The sequence below is a fragment of the Melopsittacus undulatus genome, chromosome 5, assembly GCF_012275295.1.
Source record: "Melopsittacus undulatus isolate bMelUnd1 chromosome 5, bMelUnd1.mat.Z, whole genome shotgun sequence".
NCBI classification, from domain to species: domain Eukaryota; kingdom Metazoa; phylum Chordata; class Aves; order Psittaciformes; family Psittaculidae; genus Melopsittacus; species Melopsittacus undulatus.
The window spans coordinates 45,207,457-45,231,249 of NC_047531.1; the positions used below are offsets into that span (position 1 = coordinate 45,207,457).

The following is a 23,793-nucleotide window of genomic DNA, read 5'->3' on the forward strand; positions in this document are numbered from 1 at the left end:
TGTTCAAGTGGTTACAAAGCTTCTTTTAAATATGCACATTTTATTTTTAGTCAGAATTTGTCTAAAGTCAGTGCAAACCACCCATCTGTGTGCCTTGAAGCCTTACCTCTTATTTTTGGAGTCCTAAATTCAACATGTTTATGACTGGTGTTCCAGAGTGCATTCTGCTGTGTAAGTGCTCGTGAAATGTCTGTGCTCTTCAAGTCATGAACATTCTAAATGAGAATATGCAGCTATCATTTCAGTCAGCTGACGCTAAAGATTTAAACTTGTAAGCACTGGTGTGCTCTCCAACTTGATAAACATGACTGATAGCTGCACCCCACCCAGAAAGAGAAGCATCAGCAAAGTGTGGCACTGATTTGTCTGTTTCACAGGGCAGTAAGGTACCTCTCTTTATTATTATTTCTTTTTCTTCTGAAAACTGTTGTGCATGGTCCATTCCTCCCAGAGGTAATGTTGAAAATAGCTTGAATGACTGGGAATTTTACTATTAGTGACTATTTTAGGAATTAGGTTTTTTTCTGCTTTAATGTACAACACAAACAAGAAAAAACCCTTACAGCTTTGTTGCTTAAATGAGAAGGTTTTCTGTGACCTTCCATGGAGGTGATATAGTGTTTATAGCAGATCTGAGTTCTTTCCCCCTTTCCTGCCCCACACTGATTTTCCAATCAAGCTTTTAAGAAAATATCCCCTACTAGTGTGAAGGCATTTTGGCAAACTCGAAGCCAACTGAGTTTTCATTTTGCTGAGTCTGCAGCCTAGGATGGGGTGATCTAATTAGCTCCTGCTGCCAGGACTGGGAGGTTCTGTCTTATTATCTTTTCTCCTCCTGGCTGTGCATTCCCACTGCTCACCCTGCCTTGGCTCTGGCCCTCCTTATGCTGCCCTTGGTGAGCTGACTCAACTCATTAACCTGGTAGATACCAAGTGGCTCATTTTCTGCAGGGTAGCAGTGAGCTGTTAGATTGACTCACCTGCTCTGATGAAATCGTGGCCATTGTTGTTAGCAGACCATCTTCATCCGATAACAGGCAAATACCTGCCACCACAATGGCAAGCTCAGATATATAGATATGCAGCTACAGAGAGCCGATTCTCTGCTGAACATATCCCTCTTATTCATATCTCTGCCAAGTGAACGTAAAAAGCTGCTAGCTCAGAAAGAGCTATGGTATGCATGCCTTCAGCTCTGATGGAAATCACTTGAGAAGGGGCAGAGCAAAGGGCAGCTCCCCAGTCCCTTGGTGCTGGTAGCAAATGTGAAGGTTTGGTTTTTTTTTCTTATCCTCCCATAAATTTTGAGGAGACAAAAAGAAGAAGAAAAAAAAAAGGTTGATTCAGTGTGCGTCTGATCCAGCATTTGCAGCCAAAGTTTTGGTGTGCTGCATCTGGCACAAAACACTCAGTGATGAGGAGGGTCACTGTAGGCTGGTTCCTGCTGTTTGTTATTGTCTGTTGGAGCCACTGCAGAAGAGCTGTTCTTGGAATTTGACAAGGGAGAGGGACTGGCCAGTACCACAAGGAACTTACAGCCAGTGTCAGACACACTCAGAAGAGCACAGGCATAAACAATTCAATGCAAATGACCTCTAGATCGGTAGAGAAGGTACCACCTATTACTCTTTTTTTCCCCTCGTTTATCTGTGGCAGGATATCACTGAATGGTTTCCCATTCTCACCGTTTTATAGCTTTAAGTGCATAATAGCAGACTCATGTCCTAAACTTCATTTTTTTCCCCACAGATTTGCTCTCCATTTTTGTGACAAACAAACTTGCTGTGGCTGTCTTTATCCTTCATAAATCCTGGTGGAAATGAGCCTGCTTGGACTAGCAGGGAGAAGCCACAAGATATCTTGAGATCTTCTGTTTGTTTCTTCTTCCTCCCTTTGTTGCCTGAGCCAGTTTTATTCCCGTATGGCTACAAGGATCCCTGCATGCCCACCATTTGTGAAATTTTGCATTTTCATGTTAGCAGGCTGGACGTGTGCCAGGTGGCTCTCACTTACACAATTATAGCAGACAATGTGCTTTGAATTTTCCCTTTGCATAAAGGCCAGTGACCTTTTTCTACTCACTTGCCTGTTTCCCTGCTGTCCTGTAGCTCACAGATAAGTCACTGGCTGTTTTCTACGGTCAGTTCTGCTTACATAAGAAACTTCTTTTGCGTTTGATGCAGATTAAGGCCCCTGAATTCTGTCACATGAAAGCTGCCTCTAAAAACTGGAGAAATTGGCAATGCTCTGCCCTCTTCCTCAGCGCTATTAAAGACTTTATCAAACCTTCAGTTCATGGCTCCCCACGGAAATACAAAGCTTTCAGCAGCCAGGAGTGGCTGGGTGTCAGAAGCTCTTTAGTCAATGCATATGCTTTAACCAGTAAATGTTACTGCCTGGATCATCTAGGGAACACTAATGGTTTCAACTGATCTCTCTGGGGTTTCATTTAAAAGCAGCTAAGCCAATTGCTTTGCATGAGTATTTGAAATGAGATGTCTGCAGACATCTCATTTCCATCAGCATAGAGGCAAAGCTGGGTGATGGACTTTCTAGTGTATCCAAGGACTGCAAAGTGATGTACTGTGGCTGTGGGATGGCTTCTTGGCTACACTGGGCACAGATGGGCAGCATCAGAAGGAACACCATTGTCAAACACTTCTCATACCTAGCCTGGTATAACCCAGGCTCCTTGACAGAGAGCTGCAGAAGCAGAGCAAGAGTCTGAGTACAGCCCTAGCCCACATTGCCACGTCTCTGTCCCACCATACATCCTTGCTGTCCCTGTGATGTGACACTGGCATAAATAAAGACCTGCTGCTTCCCACTGAAGGCAGAGCTCACCTTTCACCTGAGAATGTAAGCTAAAAGTTCATTCAGACAGGAAAAAGCACAGCTCAGTTGTGCCCAAACTTATTTTTCTATGTGCGAGTCCAGCTTCCTCTATTTCATTTATTATAATAATGTTTGCCTTCCCACATGCTTCTCCTACATTTATCTCTGTTTACAATTTCTTTTCTCACGAACTGAATTTCTTACTTAAGAAAAATACCAAAAATATACTTATCTGGGATCCTCTTTAATCCTTCCTGCTTTGGTTTCACAGTGGGCTCTCTCAGGATGTGTTCTGGAGGGTTAGTTATTTACAAAACAATGACAAATGCAGGTAACCTCAGTAAACCGCACTGTCATCTTAAGGCTCCTGTCATATGTTGCTAATACATGCCTCTTGCATAGGCAATAGCATCTGAGGTTTTCACAGCACAGGTGTGAGGCACCACAATATTAGTAAAGACTGTGTTACAATTAAAACTTGTTGGAAGAAGGAACAGGAAGGTTGGCAGGATATATGGTAGAGGAGAGGAGTGTGTCTTTCTCTTTTTCCTTATTAAGTGATGTGATCTATGGGAGGTATTATTTCATGGACTATAGCAGAAAATGGCACTGGGCATGGAAAATATCTCCATCCTATGGCTAAACCACTTTTATCCCAGCAAAACTCCCCTCTTTGCCTACACTTCTTATTCTGTCCAGAGACTCCATCGGTTTGTGAAGGGCCATGGTTCTTTTCTGTGCTGTTTTGCTTGGAGGAAACAACTTCTGCTGTGGGAAGGATACAAAAAATGCAGTCTGATGCCTGAGCCTCCCAGCTATTGGCACATACAGTAAATGCACTGGCCCTGCTGTGGGGAGCAGTCAAGGAAAGAAGCAGAGGCAAGCAAGACTGGGTATTGCAACCAAAGCTTGGCCAGGTGCACAAGGCAGTGCAGAACATGGCACTAGTATAGTTATCACAGACGCCATGACACCTTTGCATCCTAGTAATTCTGCTGTCATTAGGTACTGCTCATAATGGGAAATCACGATTTTACTGTGGTTCTGGTATGTTGTCCGTAATTAGCGTGCAGTCCTTTAATGCTAATTACTTTAAGTATTAATTCCTTAAACATCAATTAAAAAATCACGTGAAAATTTACCTCTTCCTCAAACGAATCATGAGGTAACATGGGGGTACTTACAATGTACTACTTAGACGTGCTTAATTAGTTAATCTCTGCAAAGGGGTTTCAGATGTGTGAAGAGCTACTAAACTGCTAAGTGCGTTATCTTCAATTAATTTTGTGCAACTACATCTTCACTACCAAGAGGGTCTTTAGAGTGCTGAGGAAAGGAAAATGAGACATTGCTTCCAATTTTAAAGTATTTTTTTAAAGAAAAAACATAATAATTGAAAGATAATTTGACATGGTGGGAATAATTGTGAACATACCATTTTGTCTGTTTCAGCCAAACTTGAATATGAAAGATTTAATTCATATCCCTCCTTTGCCTTTTCTGGTTTCCTTGCTTCCATCTTCCCCTGGTCTTAATCCTCTCTCACTGAGTATTAACCCTCTCTCTTCCAAATTTGACATTGCCTTAGTAAAAAAAATAAATAATAAAAATTAAAAAAGAGTGAATCACAACAAACCACTTTTCAAACTGTGCAGTACTGAGGTTACACCCTCACACCAATGCAGTAATAAGGTAGCTTGTTCCAAAAGAAGCCTCATAGACTTCACTTCAAAAGGAGATGCTAAAGTTCCATAACAGAGCTCCTGCCAGGGAACAGGACCAAGTCCAGCCCAGGAAGTCTATGGCATCTTTTCATTGAGTAAACTCTTAATATGTCTTTCAAAGTATTCTGTTCTATTTAGAGCTTATATGCCTTGTTAATTATTCTCATTTTACTTCACCCACGAATAATCTGCTTTTAGTATAGTCCTCTCAAAAATTGGCAATGGATTTTTTCTGCTAATACTCTGTCAAGCTGGCAGCTTTATTTAGGCCAGCTTCATTGAATTGGACTTTACCAAGACCCTATTTCCTGGATTATTTTTCACCTACTGGGACTAACAAAAGGTAAGAACATTTTTCTTGCTGGGTCTGATTTTTTTTTTTTTGTAGTTTTTCACTTGCCTTTTCTTTCTATCACACAAATGATAAATAATCACTTCCTTGCTGACTGCCAAGGTCTCACATGTTGTGAAAAATTCAGGCAGCTTATTTAGTATCAACTTGTCTGAGCAGTGGTTATGCAGCAGTGTCTTCTTCACAGGGTTTGGATCATTTTAAATGTGCATTTGCAGTATATTTGTATCACGTCTGGCATTCACTCAGCAATGTTTTGAAAACCTATTAATTTCCCTTGTTTCATTCAAAAGAAACTGGAACAGAGAACAGACTGCTTGATGGTCACAAATTTATTCTCTGCATACTGTAAAGTAACAGCTTAACCTGTTGGACAAGGCATTTCCCTAGCAAGTCAGAGTTGTGTACAGTGATCGCGAGCACCCCACATTCTCAGGGAAAGAACTTCTGCCACCAAATCTCTCCAAAGCCTCCCCAGTTCAGTTTTATACAAGAAATCAGTGGAAGATATTCAATCCAGTGGATATTAATTTAGTTGAAGGGCCTGACCTGCTCTAACCAGGATGTCTAACACAAGCCTAGGTACCTCAGAGAGCAGCTTCAAAATGGGACAAATTGCTGTTATGGGGTGCAGAAAGTAGAGCAGGACTATCAGAAGAAGAAAAGCAAGTAGCTTCTCACTCTCCCATACCTTCACCACTGGTTTGTTTGTACAAAAGCTTACAGGATCCTTTCCCTTCATCTAGTATATCCATACAGTCCACACCCACAGAAAGTACTGCAGGGGTAAGTCAGAAACTATTTAGAAAAGTCAAGGCTGCCTTGCACCTCAGCCTAAGACCCCCCCTCATTTTCCTCCTCCACCTGAAGGATTAATGTGATTACCAATGATCGTTTCATTCCCTTGAGCATTCCTCCTGCCTCCGAAAGAAAGGCAAAATAGAGCCTTAAGAGACTCTGAGTGCTACCAGATTTGAAAATAACAGGTAGGGATACCTGAATACTGAAGCCTGACTTGTCTGAGGTGCATTTCCACAGAACAAACCTAACTGCGGGAAGTTAACAATACTTAACTAAAGAAGTGACAGGACAGGGAGGATCCAACTGGTCTCAATGGATTTTTGGTCCCTCCCCTTCATGAATGTGAAAAATAGAGAAAAAAAAAATCCTACCCTCTTCAAAGAGTTCCCTTTCATACCAACATTTCCAAGGATCAATTGCAAATAAATTAAGACAAAAACAAAACCACCATATGTCCTGAGGGCAAGGGAGGATGCACACCCTCTCTGTCCATGTCATGTCAGAAAAGCAGCTCCAGTATGGCCCTCTGGGGCATTCTGCGCCCTCACAGGGGCACCGGTGTGACATAGTTGGCAGGAAAGAGACCCAGTTCCCCACGCAGACGTCCTTTCCACCATGATGGGTTGGAGCTGTCCAGGACCTCTAAGATGTCTCCAGCACGGAAGCCCAGCTCGTCATGCTCCACAGCATCAAAGTCATACAAGGCACGGACCCATAGCGTTCTCTGGAGATAGAAACAGACAGGAAAAAATGAGCCAGAACTCTTAAAGATCATCCTCCTGTCACCTCTTTTATGCCCCAGTACATATGTTCACTAAGAGAGGACAAATTACATTGAAATTAAGACCATCTGGCAATTAAACCATGAAGTGGCCAAGATGCCAGGAAGAAGGAATCAATTTACTGGTACACCCAAGGGATGGTGCTTGGCTCGTCAGCAGCCTCACTGAATTCATGGGTGTTTGCATCATGAGGTGAAAAGTCAGACTGAGAGCAGGTCTTAGAAAATAGTGTTCACATGGCTCCTTCACCCTGTAAGATTAGCTGTAGTAGCCTTGTTCGAATTCAGGTATGGGAGTACAGAGAGCTGCTCCTGCCTGATTCCTGCTGGGCTGTACACTCTCAGTGAATGGCTCTACATGGTGAGTTGGTGCTGGTACAGATATAGAAGTGTGTCCTCAGCAAGCAGAGGAGTATGAGGGATACATCAACAGAACCAGCACACAGGTGAGTCTAGTGAACACTGTAAAGAATGATACTTGCTCTTTCAGGCACTTCTGGGTCATAGGGGCAGGTCTTGGGCTCTGCCCAAGGTCAGCTCCCTGAGATCAAAAGGATTTAGGAAGTGTTTGGGTATATCAGTTTATTACAGGGTTGCACTTTAATGAGCATTATGGTCAGATTCTTTTCTTATAAGAATTTATTTGTAAGAGACTTTGCAGTCAATCTCCAGATTTTACTGGAAATCATGTTTTAAATGACATAGCGGCTTCTATTCTGGGAAAACTGTTGGCACCCACACCATGGACATGGACAGTTTGGGAGATATATTTTTTGGGCACAAGATGAAGAGATCTGCAAGAAGACAGACTAACTTTTGCTAAATCTTCTATTCAGGGCTCTGCTTAGACATGGCTTCTTGTTATTTGGCTTGGTATAAAGACCTTCCTATAATTGGATTTATAGCTTCTAGATCTCTGATGGGGTATGCCAGGCAAAGGCACGTTGTTACTCATTTCCACAGCCTCTGAGGGATAAAAGCCATTACATTTTGAGCTGGATTATAATAAAAATTTGGGGGTTTTGCCAAAAGAAAACATGTCCCTGTTTCCCAGTTTGTTCCGAATTTCCTGATCCAATCTGTCTTCTTTCACTCACACTTGAGAAAGGTCTGCTGTCCTTTCTTTCTCTCCTTGGATCTAGATTCTCTGGTTGTTTTGAGCTGTACATTTCTTCAAGGAAGAGGAGCGTGCCTTAGGTCACACTCTTAGGAGCTGACGGCAGTGAAATCATGGGCTATGGCAGAGACAGACACCATGCTTTATGAATTTGCAGAGCAGGTTCTTACTTAAGGACAACTGCCAGGTGTGGATCCAGGTAGGGGAGCAGTCTGAGATGTCTGCAGACATATCTGGATAAGCCTACATCCACTGTGCTAAGAGGCTCGACAGGTAAGGGTGCCAGGTAGGTGAGTCCCACTTTGATGGCATAGTAGGTCCAAAAGATTGTGCCAGGTGGTGACTAGCAGAACTGAGTGATGACAGATCTTCTCAGGACTGAAGCAAAAGTAGTGGAAGAGACAGTGTGGCTACAAATGTATTGCAAGACAGAAGGAGCACTGTAGAATGGCACAGTATCATGAAGCAACTCTCTATAGAACTTAAAACAAGACTGGCCTTGAGAGCAGTTCTAGAACTATGCTCATAGAACATAATAGTCCTACCCTCAGAGTGCCCCAGAAGCAGATTCAAGTGGCTGGAATAGTCTTGAGACTCGGAAACATCTTCTAAGATATGTCCCAACAGGCTTAATACACTACCACTCGGTGGATAAAGAACTGGCTGGATGGTCGCACTCAAAGAGTTGTGGTCAACGGTTCAATGTCTGGCTGGAGACCAGTAACGAGTGGTGTCCCTCAGGAATCGGTGTTGGGACCGGTCTTGTTTAATATTTTTGTTGCTGACATGGACAATGGAATTGAGTGTGCCCTCAGCAAGTTTGCCAATAACACCAAGCTGTGTGGTTCTGTTGATACGCTAGAGGGAAGGAATGCCATCCAGAGGGACCTTGACATGCTTGTGAGGTGGGCTGATGCCAACCTCATGAAGTTTAACCATTCCAAGTGCAAGGTCCTACACCTGGGTCAGAGCAATCCCAGGCACAGCTACAGGTTGGGCAAAAAGGAAATTCATGGTAGTCCTGTGGAGAAGGACTTGGGGGTGTTGGTCAATGAGAAAATGAACATGAGCCAACAGTGTGCGCTCACAGCCCAGAAAGCCAACCGTATCCTGGGCTGCATCAAGAGGAGCGTGACCAGCAGGTCGAAGGAGGTGATCCTGCCCCTCTACTCTGCTCTCGTGAGACCTCACTTGGAGTATTGTGTGCAGTTCTGGTGTCCTCAACATAAAAAGGACATGGAACTGTTAGAATAAGTCCAGAGGAGGCCACGAGGATGATCAGGGGACTGGAGCACCTCCCATATGAAGACAAGCTGAGAAAGTTGGGGCTGTTGAGCCTGGAGAAGAGAAGGCTGCATGGAGACCTCATAGCAGCCTTCCAGTGTCTGAAGGGGGCCTACAGGGGTGCTGGTGAGGGACTATTCATTAGGGACTGTAGTGATAGGACAAGGGGTAACGGATTCAAACTTAAACAGCAGAGGTTTAGACTTGATATAAGGAAGAAATTCTTTACTGTTAGGGTGGTGAGGTACTGGAATGGGTTGCCCAGGGAGGTTGTGAATGCTCCATCCCTGGCAGTGTTCAAGACCAGGTTGGATGAAGCCTTGGGTGATATGGTTTAGTGTGAGGTGTCCCTGCCCATGGCAGGGGGGTTGGAACTAGATGATCTTGAGATCCTTTCCAATCCTAACTGTTCTATGATTCTATGATTCTATTCCTGATGTAATCTCTGTGCAGGTGACATTGTCCAAGAGTTGGCCGTTGCTAAGGGACCCACTGAATTGAACAAATGGGGCCTTTCAGGTGCATCACCTACCGGTGCCTGCTGGTAGGTGTCCATGTGTCTCCATTGCATAGCTGCTGCACTTCCATGGCTGTGGTCCCTTAGTCCATGCAGCCCATCTTTCCTGTCCAGACTCCCACCATATCTATCCTAGAAAGAAAACAGCAAGAGAAAAGTCATATATGTGCTGAGATATATAAATGAGGAGCTTCCAGGGTCATTGGTGGCCAGGGAATCAGGGTCCAACCCTCAAGTAAGTCATCTTAGATGTGTTTCCCTGTGCTGCAGTCCAGCAAGCAATGCCTCTCATTGAAGAGGTCACCTTAGGCTGTTCTATTTTGTATTTTTCTTCTTAGAAGTTGAAAGTTGAGTGTCCTCAGCCGTGTTCTACAGCTGCTGGGAAAAGTGGTCAGAGAGGGACTTCTTGGCCTCTGGGACTTCCGGGGAAAACCTAAGGCTGTTGTAACTCACAGGTGAAAACCATGCTTGCCAAGGGGATTTTTGCCAATCTGGAGTAATTATGCCCCAGTCCTGCCCACTCCTTGCTCTTTCTCTGTCCCATATATTGATGGGATGGCAGCAATGCTGATGCACTTAACTCATTATCTGAGGACTCATTACTTTACTTTTCTTGGTCTGCTCCATGCTATAAAGTGCAGGGAGCAAGCCTGAGAATCCAGTAACCCAATTAACCAAAAAAGAAAGACAAAATCATGTTAAAAAAAAAAAGCCCTATGATTACACATCTGAAGTCATATCAACACAGATCAGCCCAGAAAGATGGAGAGAGGAAGCAGACAACATCTAGGGAGTAAGTTTTCTTTTGTGTGCACAGCTGAGGGGTGCTGATTGTCTTCATCCCTCCATGCCCTTAGTGAATGCACTAAGCTTTTTTATAGGATAACAGTGTGACAGAATCTGTTATCATGATAGCTCAGGTTGCAGCAGTGCTTCAGTGACACAGGGCCTCATGAGTTGTGTCAACAGAGGGGAGGAAGAACAACAGCTTGCGCTTGCTGTTGCTTGTAAACAGCTTTCATCCTCTTCATCTTGCTGCTTCCTTTCTTGCACCCACTCTTCCAAAACTTCCCTTGGTATCAGTTGTGCCTTTGTCAGCCTAAAAGGTTGCTGAGGCTGCCTGAGACTGGAGCACACTTTGCACCTCAACTGTCCCTGCCAGAAAGTGAGTGAACTCCATCTGGCTTTGCAGCTGTAAGACTTATTACATAGACACTTCACTCCTATAGTGTTTCTGCTCCGTATCAAATGTAACTCATGCACAGAATGTGCTCTGAAGAGCTCAGGCCCTCAGCTTTGTCAGAAGCTGCATTATTCCATCAGCAGTCCCCTGACAGGCAGCATGGCTTGTCGGATGAGAGAACAGCCATTTCACAATTGTCTCCGGCCTTGCTATGTAGGAGCTCTCATGCTTTACAGGAGATGGTTTGGGATTTCTTCCCTTCCGTAGGACAAGACCTCTCCTTGGATGATGCTAGCTGTCTCTACCCAGAGACATGGGCCAACCCTACAAAAACTATTTCCCCTAAAATTAATCAGGAAGAACTTTGAAGAGAGCACTGCAGTTATCCTCTCCATTCCTATGCAAGGATAAGAAATAAAGAAACCTCATACATCAAGGATGAAACATGATGAAAGTGTGCAGAAAGGGCATAGAATGGGGAAGAGGAATGTTCTGAAGGAAACCAAAATCTCCTAGGGTTACCATAGTTATTTTTCATCCCTGTGATGCATTTTGTGGTGTGTATGTCAGTAGCATAACTCAGAATAAAAGAAGCAGGTTTCATTTATATGACAAACTAGAGACAAGTTCCTGAAAATATGTATGTGTGTGCTTGCAAGATTTGGGAGTGTTTTTCTGCACTCTCACTGGATGATACTTTATGTCCTTTCCTAAGCAAAGCAAAAATGTGACACCAGTCCTTGTTTTCCAGTTTTTGGGAGGGAGCCCCAAAACTCCCTGGGAGTACTCCCAGGTTCACAGCGAAAGGGCCACTGTATACTGACTTCTATTTTTTACTGGTGTCAATCAGTCACAAATTACAGGGCTAAATGAAAGTCCACTTATTACACACCAAAGGAGCTCCCCAGCCAACACCATCTCTGCTGCTGCTCCCATACGAAGACCCTGCTTCCTAAAGCAGATTCAGTTGGAAGATTTCTGACAAAGTGACTATTCACTTGCTACCAAGCAATTAAGGCCAATGTCTCATGTGCCAGGGCTTGACGTTCCAGTTCCTCGTTCTTGGTAGTACCTGTTGCTGCTGCGGTGTGGGGATAGGATGTTCTACATATCTCTTGGGTGTAGAAGAATTATCTTCTCCAGCTGCTCCACCCAGGTGGAATCCTTCCCGGCTCATCCGTTCCAGGCTACTACCATGCCTCTCCTGATGGAATAAAGATCATAGAAGTGAGGTCAGGTTTTGCTTCCAGCCACATCCTTGACTGAATCATTGTACACTGATCATGAACACTACCCTCCACCTTGGAGGCTCTTCCAAAGGAAATATCCTGCCCCTCTGAACAGAAGGACAATTCAGGAATCCTGTATTTTATCTCTGTCATAGCCATTCTCTATCTGAAGACAAGGTAGTAATGAGAGGTGCTGGACTGAAAATGTGGACACTGATGTAAGGACTGTCACAGGACCCAAGCTCTTGTTGAAATTATTGCCCTTAGACTTCATTTGTCTCTGCACTGAAATCTGTATACTGCTATCATTTTGTCATATGGCTGCAGCATCTAGAAATTTGAATTGTGAACAGAAACCCCACTGTGACAAGTGCTAAACATACCCTGCTGAGCCCATCACCATAACAAATGTACAGAGTGTTTGCCAAAGCAAACTTGACTCCTGTTCTTTCATTTGCCTGTCTGCATCTCAGAGCAAACACTGTTCTCTTCTCTTCCTGCTCACAGTCAGCCCAAACAGGTTGTTTTACTGATATACATGCATACACTCTTCTTTTCTTCTTCCCCAGACAATCCTTCACTGTGATGTCTCTCTCATAGGTTCCATAGCCTCTATTTTATACCTTACTAATGCATTTTTAAAGCTCTGCATAAGTGGACTAGAAGGAAACAACACCACAAGCCCCTTCTTCAGACTGAAAAATACATCATCACCCTTTCAGAGTCAGCAAGAATGACCCACATGCAGCCCATAAAACTTTAATGCTGCCGTCAGCAAGTCATGTACTTTTTGCCTTGCCTCTACCTGCACACCCTGGTAATTTAATACCAGAATCCGTTTCCCATAAAGCAGGACTTTGCTTACTGCAGCGACCGGACATGTTCACTCCCAGTACAGTGCGTGCAATGCATAGCAGTCTCTACTATGTCATTTGCTTGTTCCCCTGGCACAAAACCAGTCATTCGTTGGACTGGGATTTCCCTGCTTTTTCAAACAAATACTACATCTCCCCTGAACAAGCACAGCTTGTTTCCATATCTGCTATCTTATTCTCAGCAGTATTTTCAGTTCCTACCAGCTACTGCTCCAGGTTCTGCCCTTGGTTCTTCCATAGTCTTCATTCAGTAACAGAAGATGGATGATTCTTATGAGTAGACAAACTTTCAACTGTAAAATCAGCTGTATTCTGGGTGCATTAGGGAACACTAGGAAACCAGACTCAAATTCTTCTCAGACACAACCTACCAGTCAGCTGTGTAGTTGCTCTTGCAAAATTTAGTCATTTTAATAAGGTAAATCCTGTTTCCCATGGATGTTATGGTGCCTTAGAATTTCAGCTCTGGGGCCCTAGCACAGCTTTAGCAAAGTGTCTCTGTGCAGATTTGCAGCACTGCCTGTTGCTATCCAAAACAGAATCAGAAAATTCTGCTCAATTATATAACTGTACCTACTACTGAATCAACTAAAAATATATGTTTCAGAGCCCACCAGGGTAGGGATGTGACTGGGTTTCCAAGGACAGGCTTTCTCCCCTGACACTGAGACACTGTCATGGGCTGAGTTCCTTCTACAGAAATGTTTCTTACTGAGAAACTACTAAGGATAGTTTGTGTTTACCTTCTCTTCTCGGTTGTTGTCCCTCAGGAAGATCTGCTTCTGCCTGGAGATGGAAGTTGTCCTGTAGTAGTCCACCAGCTTGTTTAGTGAGTGGAATTTCTCTGTCCACAAGTAATAGTTACCCTTTGAATCCCTCATCACTTTGAAGTGTTGCACATCATCTTCATGCCTGGATCCAATTGGAAAAGTAAAAGCTCATCAACCAGATTGCACTTACATTGTTTCTGAAGACGTCTTTTCCAGAAGGGTACCAAAACTTCTTGCTTGGCCAAATCTAGACTTCTGGAAAGTAAAGCAATGACAGTCCTTGTGTGTATTGGGCCTAACTGTAGCTCTGTATTTCAAAAGACTCATCAAGTTACAAACGTTGAGTGCTGCAGGGCTGTCCAGTCACAAAACACTATCAGAACAAAGTATAAGGTTTTAAAGCCTCTCCTTTGAAATAAAGGCCAGAGGCGCTTTCAGGGCCACAAATAGCTAATAGCTTTATTTCATACTCTGTATGGGAGACAAAAGTGCAGTTTTAGTCTACCCACTAGTCTCTGCAGGTTCCTGTTAACATCCTGTTAACAGTCTGCACTGGATTCACACCATGGGCATTACCATTACATGCAGACACAGTCACATAAAGCCATACGCTGAGTTTTATAATTGCATAGTATCTAGTGTAATATCATTACTACTGGTCATTCCTCCTACCCCCCCCCCAAAAAAAAACCAACAAACCAACACACCCCAAAAAAACAAACAAACAAAAAAAAACCCCAAAAAAGCCCTGCACAGTTATTACCTGCACATCCTGGTAATTTAATACCACGAACTTAAAATGTGCATCTCAGAGGGCTATATTTGCACAAACTGAATGGGGATGACCAGGCAGGGACTGAATGCTATCCTGAAGTGTTGCAGTTACACAAACTGTTTAAGTACTATGATGGTTTTGGTCTAAACCAGAAGTCCTCACATAGATAGTGCAGGGCCACGGTTGTGGGGACAAAGTGGACCAGGAACTGTTCGTAGTGAGTTGCTTGAATACAGCTGTTCTGTTCTGTGGGGTGAAGAGGGTTTAACCATACGCATTAGAGATCTGCCACACTGCTTGACAACAGAGCCAGAAGAAGACCCTGACTGTACTTTGTTTATTGATGCTTACTGATGTAGATGTAACCAGAATGTTTTCCTGCATTCATCACAAATACTTTTTGAGCTCCCTGAATCGGAAAGTGCACACTGCTTGGAAAAAACACTGCTAATCACTAATTTAAAACTAGTTATCAATTGTTAGATGGAAAATTAGGAAACTGGCCATCATTTAAGAGCTTGGCTTTGAAGCAAATGGTCTGAGAAGGATGAGGCTACAACAAGATGCTGAAATGCAGCTGGGCTGCAAGGAACTAAAAGCCATTCCTGTCCAATGGCTGTTTAGTGACCTGTGGGAAATAAGTTAACAATTTAATAGTAATCTCTTAATGGTACTAGTGGAATTCTTGGGTTCAGTAACCAGAGATATTAGGGAATTAAAACAAATGGAAGGCACATGCTTTGCACTGTGGGGTACGTCCTATATACCACTCTGCTTTGCTGCAGCACTTTCAGAGAAGCTGGTCACCAGTGGATGCATTTTTGGAATGGGGCATTCACTGTGTCACTTGAAAAGAGGCAGAAACATTTGGGAATAAGATGCCTAATTTGTTCTCATTCACAACACAGCAGCACTGCCGGTGACTGGCAGCATGCAGACTTCCTGAGAGGCTACGCCACATTAGGAGTCCTGTCAAAAGGAGACTAAGACACCATTAAACTGGAAAAGAAGCAGGAAAATACTGTGAGTAGCAGATACCTGACAGAGATGGAGAAGTCACCATGAGAATTCTGACTGGCTCGGACAATAAAGGAGCCAACTCCTTTGCTCATAAGGATGTTCTCTGCTTCGTGGCGGGATATCCTCTCATCAAACCAGCTGCCAAGTGGGAAAAATCATGGAGACATGAATAAGGAACGTGACTTAAGGTGAGGAACAAAAGAAGTTGAGGATAAGGAGAACGTGAATAAGCAGGGTGGAGAAAAGACAAAACAAAAGGATCAGAGGAGCCCACATGACTACTCCCAGTGGCCCTGTACATGCTAAGGTACAGGGTTTTGATGGGTGCAGACCATTTTCTTTGAGCAGTAAAAACATGCAGATGCAAAGAGAACAATGTAAGCTTTGACCTCCTAAAAAGCAACCCACAGCTGAAACTGTAATTAGAGACACAGTACTGCAAGGTGTTAGTCAAAGCCATTTTAAATTACAAATGTGTACGTATACATACACACATAATTCTCAGACATATATCAAATTGCTTTAGGTAAACTGATTAAAATTACTGGACTGTGATGGATATATTGCAAGGGACACAAATAAATTTTTACCAGAAGCAAGCCATGAAAATTTTAGTACTAATAAATTAGTTCTTGCAAGAGTTATAATATCACAAAATCCCAGAAACACAGAATACATAAGCATACTTATGTAAATTTAGACAAACAATAGTATAAGGCACTAGAGTAATACTAAGAAAGTCACCATAAATAGTAAAATAATACAGCATCAAGAGGATTTTTTCAGTAGAAAAAAAAAAGTCATCATGTACACTTATATATGTCCGTTCCACAGCTAATAAGATTTACAATCTGCAGTCTTCTGCTCTTATGCATTGCTTCATTGCCTGTATTGCATTCAAATTAAGGACTGATAGTTTCATAATCTGTACCATTTCCACTTTCGAGTTTCATTATGCTTCTGTTTACTACCCTCACAGTTTACTTATATATCATAGAATCACAGAATGGTTCGGGTTGGAAAGGACCTTAAGATCATTCAGTTCCAGCCCTCCTGCCATGGGCAGGGACACCTCACATGAGACCATGTCACCCAAGGCTCTGTCCAACCTGCCCTGAACACTGACAGGAATGGAGCATTTACCACTTCTTTGGGAAATCTGTTCCAGTGTCTCACCACCCTCACAGTAAAGACCTGCTTCCTTATATCAAACCTGAACTTCCCCAGTTTCAGTTTAAACTCATTACCCCTTGTCATATCACCATAGTCCCTGATGAAGAGTCCCTCCCCAGCATCTGTCATTAGCAAAGGAAAATCAGACTTTAATCAGCATTGATTGGTCTCAATAATAACTTGACAAGAGAAAGACCAGAAAAAATGGCCCATCAAAAACAGAAGACAGCTTTCTTCCCTATATCTGGTTCTATCTAGCATCTGGACTGAAGTGCTTCAAAGTGCAGACTTGCTATTCTTACAAAAGTGCCAAAGTGGAAGTATCTCTTCACAGCTCTTCCACAAAAAAAGCATCATGAAAAAAAAGTGTGTGAAAAAAGAAGCTGCTATTGTCCCTGCATGATGCTACAGCCCTCTGAAAGAGTGAACAAGAACAATTGACTTGGGCAACCTCATCCCCCTGAGGCTCTAAAGTAGAAGCCCATATTTCACAGCAGACTAATACTATCCTTCAGTTCAGCCAAGCAGGCTGGTTTATGTCCAAAAAGGACAGTAAGTGCCACCTCCAAAGGGGACACTTACTTGGACCCTCAAAATCCCTGTGACTCCCAGTTCAGCTGCTCAGGGCACCTGTGTGTTACTGCTCTCAGTACTGCGCTTGGTGCATGCTCTGCCTTTTTGCTCCTGAAATGCTGCAGCACTTTTTCAAGGGAGGACAATAAGAGTGGCTTCAGGAAGCATTTCTGCCAACTGAAAGGAAAAGGTTGTAAAAACGCCATGCATTATCATATTTCTGGCACAGGGCCGGACAGCACATTTAACATGCATTTAAACACCTATCAGTCCTTTCTGAAAGTACAACACCATCTACTCAGTGGGAAGAAAGAACTGAAGGTATGCCTGTCCTCTGGCAGCACTACGTCTGGGTGTGCAGTCACGACACGTAGGGAAGGGTGCTTGGGTGTCTGTGTGTGTGTCTGCATGTGTGTGGGAGCAGGGCCTCATGTCTGGTCTATCATCTCTGTCAATCCATGAGTAACACCAGCTGTCACATTTCATGTAGCATTGCACTGACCTCTAGTGTACCGAGAGAAACACACACACTTTCCGGGGGGTGGAAATGCGGATGGCAGGGTGCGGAAAAGGGAGTTAATGTCCTTAGGATTCGGGGGGTGGGGAGGGAGGGAATTACATTTTATAATTCATTTCAGAGAGGTCTCTTACTCTTCCTTTTGTGTTCAGCCTCAGTCTGTTGCCGAGACTTCACATAGCGACTGTTCTCCTCTTTGAGGAGATCTAAATGCAGGTCCTGCCACATCCCTCTGAGCAACAGCAACAAAGGAGTCACTTGGGAGTGATGGAGAGCACCAAGAGCCATTCAGCTCTGAAAGAACAGAATATGCTTCAGGGTAGAAATAAGGCGTGCTGGCAGAACTGCATATAGCATTATGGCAATCTTTGCCAGCCTTAAACTGTGTTATGTTATAACCAGGACTTCCTCTGTCATATCTTCCTCTGTGCATGCATGCACACATGCTCTTGACTGCATGCTGTGGAAATGTGAAGTGGTGGTGCACTGGTCTGTGACACTTACAGGGGAACGTGAAAATCAATGAAGTTCTTAGGAACATAGCCCTCTTGACTTCTGAGCTCAGCCTTGTACCAGTCTTCCTGGGAGCTCAACACCTGCAATGGAGAGATGGATGGAATAAATGTCTCTCCTGAAAAAGGTAAAAGTAATCAAGATTCTGGCGGAAACCTAGAATTTCTTCCAAGAACAGATGAGAACTCCACGTATCCTCTACTTCCCACCCACTGTGCAGAGAGGTTAGTAGCTGATGACCACTTCAGATTGAACAAAGCAATAGAGAAGGCCAAGCAGAATTAGACAGATTGCTTGCTAGGTTTATCCCTTCATCTGAATGCCTGTCCGGGTGGCTGGGGATGCCATCTGCATGTCTCTGATGTCTGTGAAATTAATCTCTGAAGGATTTAACAGGGGTTCAAGGAGTTCTGTATGCTGGGTTTAATTGTTGGTACTGGAGAGCACCTCAGTTTCACAAGGGAGGAAAAAAATTTTGTGAAAACTCCTCTGACATGTATGGGTATGGAGTGATATACAGCTGTATCTCTGCGGGTGTGTGTTATGGCTGCACAGACGTTACACATGCCATTTTGCAACAGATTATTCAGTGGGTTAAGTCTTCAGCTGCCCTGAGCTTTGTCAAGGTAGATAAAATAAGGAGTCAAAAGATATTTTAAAGCCACTATTACACTTAAGAGGCTGTAAAATTGCATTAAGCCAGTCCTCAGTGCACACTGGAGCAGCTTCAAGTGTGCTTATATTAATGTTGACTCTAATGGTCCTTAGGGACTGCACTGCTGACCAGGGACTGCTCAAATTCACCATTCATTGACTGATGGCCCTGATATACCCCTAAGCTAGAGGAGAGAGGACAGGAATACAACTGCATTGTGATTTTACATTGTGATTTGAAAATGTTTTGGGTTTTGGTGTTTCATTTGACATTCCAACTCCTGGGACATAATTCTGCTTTATGAAATAGAACATGTTTCTGTTCTCTCTGGTTTTGGAGAGGAGCCTGAGAGCATGAGCTGTGACAGTTTTAAAAGGAGAAAGCAAGTGGAAAAGACTTAATTTAAAATCTATTGTTAACAATGATAATACTTGCTATGTAAGCGAATCTTGAATTTTTGGGAGCCTAACCACATTCTAACTTCTTAGTGTTGGAAACAGGATGTTACTGTCTCTGGGAATGATTCTCCATTGCCTTGCTTGCCACATAGGTCTTTTTAATGCATTTGCATACTGGAAGGTTGGGGAATAGAAAGCTGCGAAGTTTCCTACCTGTATAGTCATTGCTTTCCCCATCCCTGGGTGTCAGTTTGAGGCTCTTTTTGCTGCTGTGGCCAACCAAAGCTGATAGCTGCACCCTGATGATGCTCAGCCTCAGTGGCAGCAAGGTTTCCAGAAAGACCTACCCGCTGCTCTCGGTGCAGGGCTGGCAGGTTTCTCTCAGTGTGTCATCCTGTCAGAGAAGGATGTGGGGGGGCTGAGAGGATGGATTTCCTCCTGTCACTGCCAGTTGAGGGCCTCATGTTTCCTGTTTTCTAATCTCTACATCGATACTGTTTATCTTATCTGCTTTATGAATCAGAAAAGACAGCTGGCAGGTTGTGCAGGCAGCAGGAGGGGGCTCGTGGAAGGGTATGAATGTGTGTATATGCTAGAAGAGAGATGTTAGGCTAATTTACTGCTACTATGGCTTGGGTGTCAATGGTGTTATTTTGTTTACCTAAAGGATGTTAAAGCAAGAGACAGTCTGACTTTTCTGCTAGTGGAGTCTCTGTGACAACTAATAAGAATACCAATTTGTGCTGCTACTGGGCACTTTTCATCAGCAGCTTCCAACATACTTTGAAAGGAAGCTCTAGCTTATAATGATTTTACAGGAAGGGAAACTGAGGAACAGAAGGAAAAGTGATCTGGCCAACACTATCACCCCAGCCAGGGACTTGATGGAAGTCTCCTGTGGATAGTCTCCTGATGAAGAAGATATCAGGTAAAGATCACAGGACAGTATAGACATGGAGACTACTTTTGACGTAAAGAGGAATTAGGAATGAGAGTGTTCAGCCAGAATGAAGAGTCAGAGATTTATCCAGAACCTTCCCTTAACCCTTTGGAAAAAGCTGCTACTTTTTTTTCTTCGTGAGTTCTGGGTGCCATCAGCTTTGTCTAAGCTTCAAGTATTAAAAGGCCAATAAAATAAAAAATGGTGGTGATGGAAGAGACAAGGCTGAACTCCAGTATCTGGTTATTAGCTGGAACAGCTGGGACCATACAGGGAGGGTCCTTGTATGATCCCTGGCCAAACAAGAGTTTAGATCCTATTGCTGTACATAATCCCTTCAGACAGTGAAGGTGTTAAAGCCTTAGAAAGGAGTTACAGAACAGAATCATGAAATGGTTAGAATTGGTGGTTATATTCAATAGTATTCAACGGTTATACTCAGGCATTTTCAACCGAAACAGGACAGCTATACTGGGACCAAGAAGTGGGTGAATAATGAGGGTGGAGGTGTGTGTGGCTTCATCTGTGGGACTTCGTTAGGGTTAACAAGAACTGTTCTACCATAACACATGTAAATCAACTTTAAAGAGACTCTCACATGCTCTGCATTGTATATGATGAACCCTACTTCAGCCATTCCCCCACTGCTAAATTCCTACAAGGGTGTATATAATATTATCAGCCCAAAACCTCTTAAACTCTTCCGTTAAGTGTGTAATAGACTGTTTCATGGACTTCCATTTGCAATTGTCTAAAACCCCTGTGGCAACTAATAGTAATTACAGTGAAAAGTTAGATGTAAATTCTATAATGCATGGTAACTATCTTTCAAACAGTTTAAGACCTGGAAGTAAGGAAGACAGCAATCTCTCTGGACCACACTCATCCTGCCTGCCTTTAGACATAGTCATCCTAAATGTAGTCACCCTAGACTACCTATACAGTCAATGAAAACAGACAGGACCCTCAAAATCTGTCTACAGAAGAACTGCATCTCTGCCCCAGCAAAGACACTTAGCCTTCCCTGCTGAGTATTGGACGACTGCAGGGCAGCTAAATCCATAATTTATGGACTTAAAATCAAATGATGTAGACACAGAATCAAATTACCTGGGAACTGTTGATTGACCTATAGTGAGCCCCATGGGAGACAAGTATCCTGCGTTTTTATCCCGGTTTATAGATGTCTTCATCTGTTTTGTCAAGGAAAATGGAAGCATTGAAAGATCTGTCAGCACACTCAGAAATACCTAGGGCTCCACTTACCTTCAGCATATCTCCAGCCTGGAAGCTCAACTCATCCTCTCCAGAAGCACTGAAATCAAACTTGGCGATGGCTTCCATACTATGTCTTGGTGGCAGAGCAAAGCTGGAAGAAGTATATGCTTGTCAGCATCAGCTGGGACTGCTGAATCTAGCCTCTAGAGAGCTCATAGGCAATGCTGTGATTTGTACAAGGATGAGCATGCACCAGTCTTTGGTAGACATTAGTTACTAGACATGGAAAGACATTAGCAACTAAAAGAGATGGCACAGCTAAGAGACTATAATTAGCTCAAGTCAGTGGTTCAAACAACTTATTGTGCATGCTTATTCTAACAGATCTCTTTCTCTGTAGCAATCTCATGGAGAAGTTTGTGCACATCACCCAAATACACTGGTAGCAGGGAAAAACTTTCTGCATAGACTAACCACTACTCTATCACAGTTCCAAGTAATGCAAGTGACTGTTGTGCAATTCTCTCTATAGTGACTTACTATTTATCTCAAGAGTACGACAAATTGTGGACAGAATGAAAAAAAAACAACTTTTTTTCTTCAACAGGGGCTGCAATACTCGGGTTGAAAGAGTCTTTCATCTGTGATGGCTTAGCGTGGACGACCACAACTTTCAGCTTGGAAAAACTATTTGCAGAAAGGCTGAATTCCCTTATTTTGGAGCAGGCAGAGAGTGAAACTGTAGCACTGACAAATTTAAGGCATGCACTTACCCTACCTCAGTGTTGGAACCAAGGAACCTGAAATGTACCAGACAGCCTGCAAACCAAAGCCCAGTTTTCATCAGCAGAGCAGATGTGGCAGGGGAAGTAGCAACACTAGCTTTGCTTCTTCACCACTTCCTGCTTATGTAACTCAGATGTACCCCAGCAGGACCACTTCTATACTCAAGAGTTACTGATTTCCTATGGCTGGATCATCCATCCTGCACCCCGGTGGTGAGGCTGCCAGTGGCAAGACAAGAAATAGCAAAGTAGTGCATCACTAAACAAGTGCACTGTGGACAGATGCTCCTGCAGCCTGGCTTGTGAAGGCCATCAGACAGTTCCAGTGTAAGAGTAATTTTTGTGGTTACTAAACTAGGTTTATCTGGGAAAAATTATCCTGAAGTCAAAGGTTCCATTACCTAACCTCACCCCTCACAAAGACACCCAGACTTTACAGCTTGAGAAGTGCCAATTTGCTTCATCCAAAGCATTCTTAATCAGAAAGCCTTAGAAAGAAACTGTATGAACAGCTCTAATTAGGGAGCTATTTCTTGTCTCCTGTTAGAACTGAGACAAGATCCCTGAAATACAAAGTGCTTATACTGAGCAAGCTCCAAACTTTTGCCACTTTAAAATCAACAGGTGACTGTAACACTCCTTCTCTGTGATACCTGCTATACATACAACCCCAATGATTTAATTAGATGTGTACCAAGGATCCACGGTCAAGCTCTGATACAGTGCAACTTGACTCAAATTGCTGGGAATGAGTGGGGAGAAAGTCCTCGGGGCAAAAATTATAGACAGAGGTAGTGCTGTTGAGATGGCACCAGCAGCAGCCCAGGGATTCAAGTGGAAGACACCAACATGGAAACAGATATGAAAAACAAAACCATAGGTTTAGTTGGGGTACTCAGTCTAGCTGAGGACCAATCACAAATCATTGGGATCACTGAGCTGTCAGTGCATCAGTCCTGACCCAGCTGATGGTAGATGGCAACCATGGAGGCTGACTCTTCCCTACAGACTGATGCCTGCTTCACCAGCAAAGACTCTTTGGGTGCCTTTACACACGTGAGAACTATTACTAAAATACTTAATATTTCATTAAATCCTAGCTATCATCTGAATGTGCTAACTGTATAACTGTATTTATTGGCTAAGTTGTCTGTTTTCTGCTTGCAGAGTCACTTTACATTTGATTGACTGAAAATGCCCAGATAAAGTGATCCACAAGAGGGGCCATAACATCACTGGAGATTAGTTCTAAGCTTTGTTATGTCTCATTTTTAACTACAAAAAGATTTCCACATGCTTCCTATTGGATTGTTGGCACCCTCTTTTTTTGCTGCTTAGAGTTGAATTTGTATTCATGTGCCTGATGTGAGCTATGCGGCATCAAGGCAAGTATTTTAGCAGTCCATAGACAGCTCTGCTCGCTCAGCATGAACCTGTCCTACAGCAATTGGTGTAGTTTCAGTGTTGGGGCCTCCCATGTACATTGGAACACATAGCTTAGTATTGATCTGCTATACAGCTGCTACTCCAGTCCACTGCCTTAGGTTTTTGTCAATTTTCATCAATACTATAACACCCTATGTTTTACCAATGTGCTTTATTCTCAGTGTTCAGCTTTCCAGCTATTCTAAACATTTTCACCCCTTTTTCTCTCTGTCAGCCTACTGATGCTCTTTAATTCTTACTTTGGGTACCTTTTCAGATTGCAAATATGGTGTAGTTTTGTCCTCTGATTGCCCCACTCTTATTCCAGGCATT

General features: G+C 43.2%; 1 protein-coding gene across 3 annotated transcripts in view; it reads right to left on the reverse strand.

Annotated features, from left to right (window-relative positions):
- Positions 1 to 5,242: 5,242 nt before the first annotated feature.
- GRAP2 (GRB2 related adaptor protein 2) overlaps positions 5,243 to 23,793 on the reverse strand; it is a 41,927-nt gene continuing 23,376 nt past the window's right edge. For 2 of the 3 annotated variants that reach the window (XM_031050015.2, XM_031050014.2), the window contains exons 2-8: positions 21,299 to 21,401; positions 18,031 to 18,122; positions 15,282 to 15,401; positions 13,442 to 13,610; positions 11,667 to 11,798; positions 9,427 to 9,543; positions 5,243 to 6,436 (exon numbers count right to left, since the gene is read on the reverse strand). In XM_031050015.2, the coding sequence (XP_030905875.1) occupies positions 6,257 to 6,436; positions 9,427 to 9,543; positions 11,667 to 11,798; positions 13,442 to 13,610; positions 15,282 to 15,401; positions 18,031 to 18,122; positions 21,299 to 21,376 (888 nt within the window). In that variant the 5' untranslated portion in view covers positions 21,377 to 21,401 and the 3' untranslated portion in view covers positions 5,243 to 6,256. Of the gene's footprint in view, positions 6,437 to 9,426; positions 9,544 to 11,666; positions 11,799 to 13,441; positions 13,611 to 15,281; positions 15,402 to 18,030; positions 18,123 to 21,142; positions 21,180 to 21,298; positions 21,402 to 23,793 lie in introns of those variants that run through there. The other variant, XM_031050016.2, reaches the window with a different exon arrangement.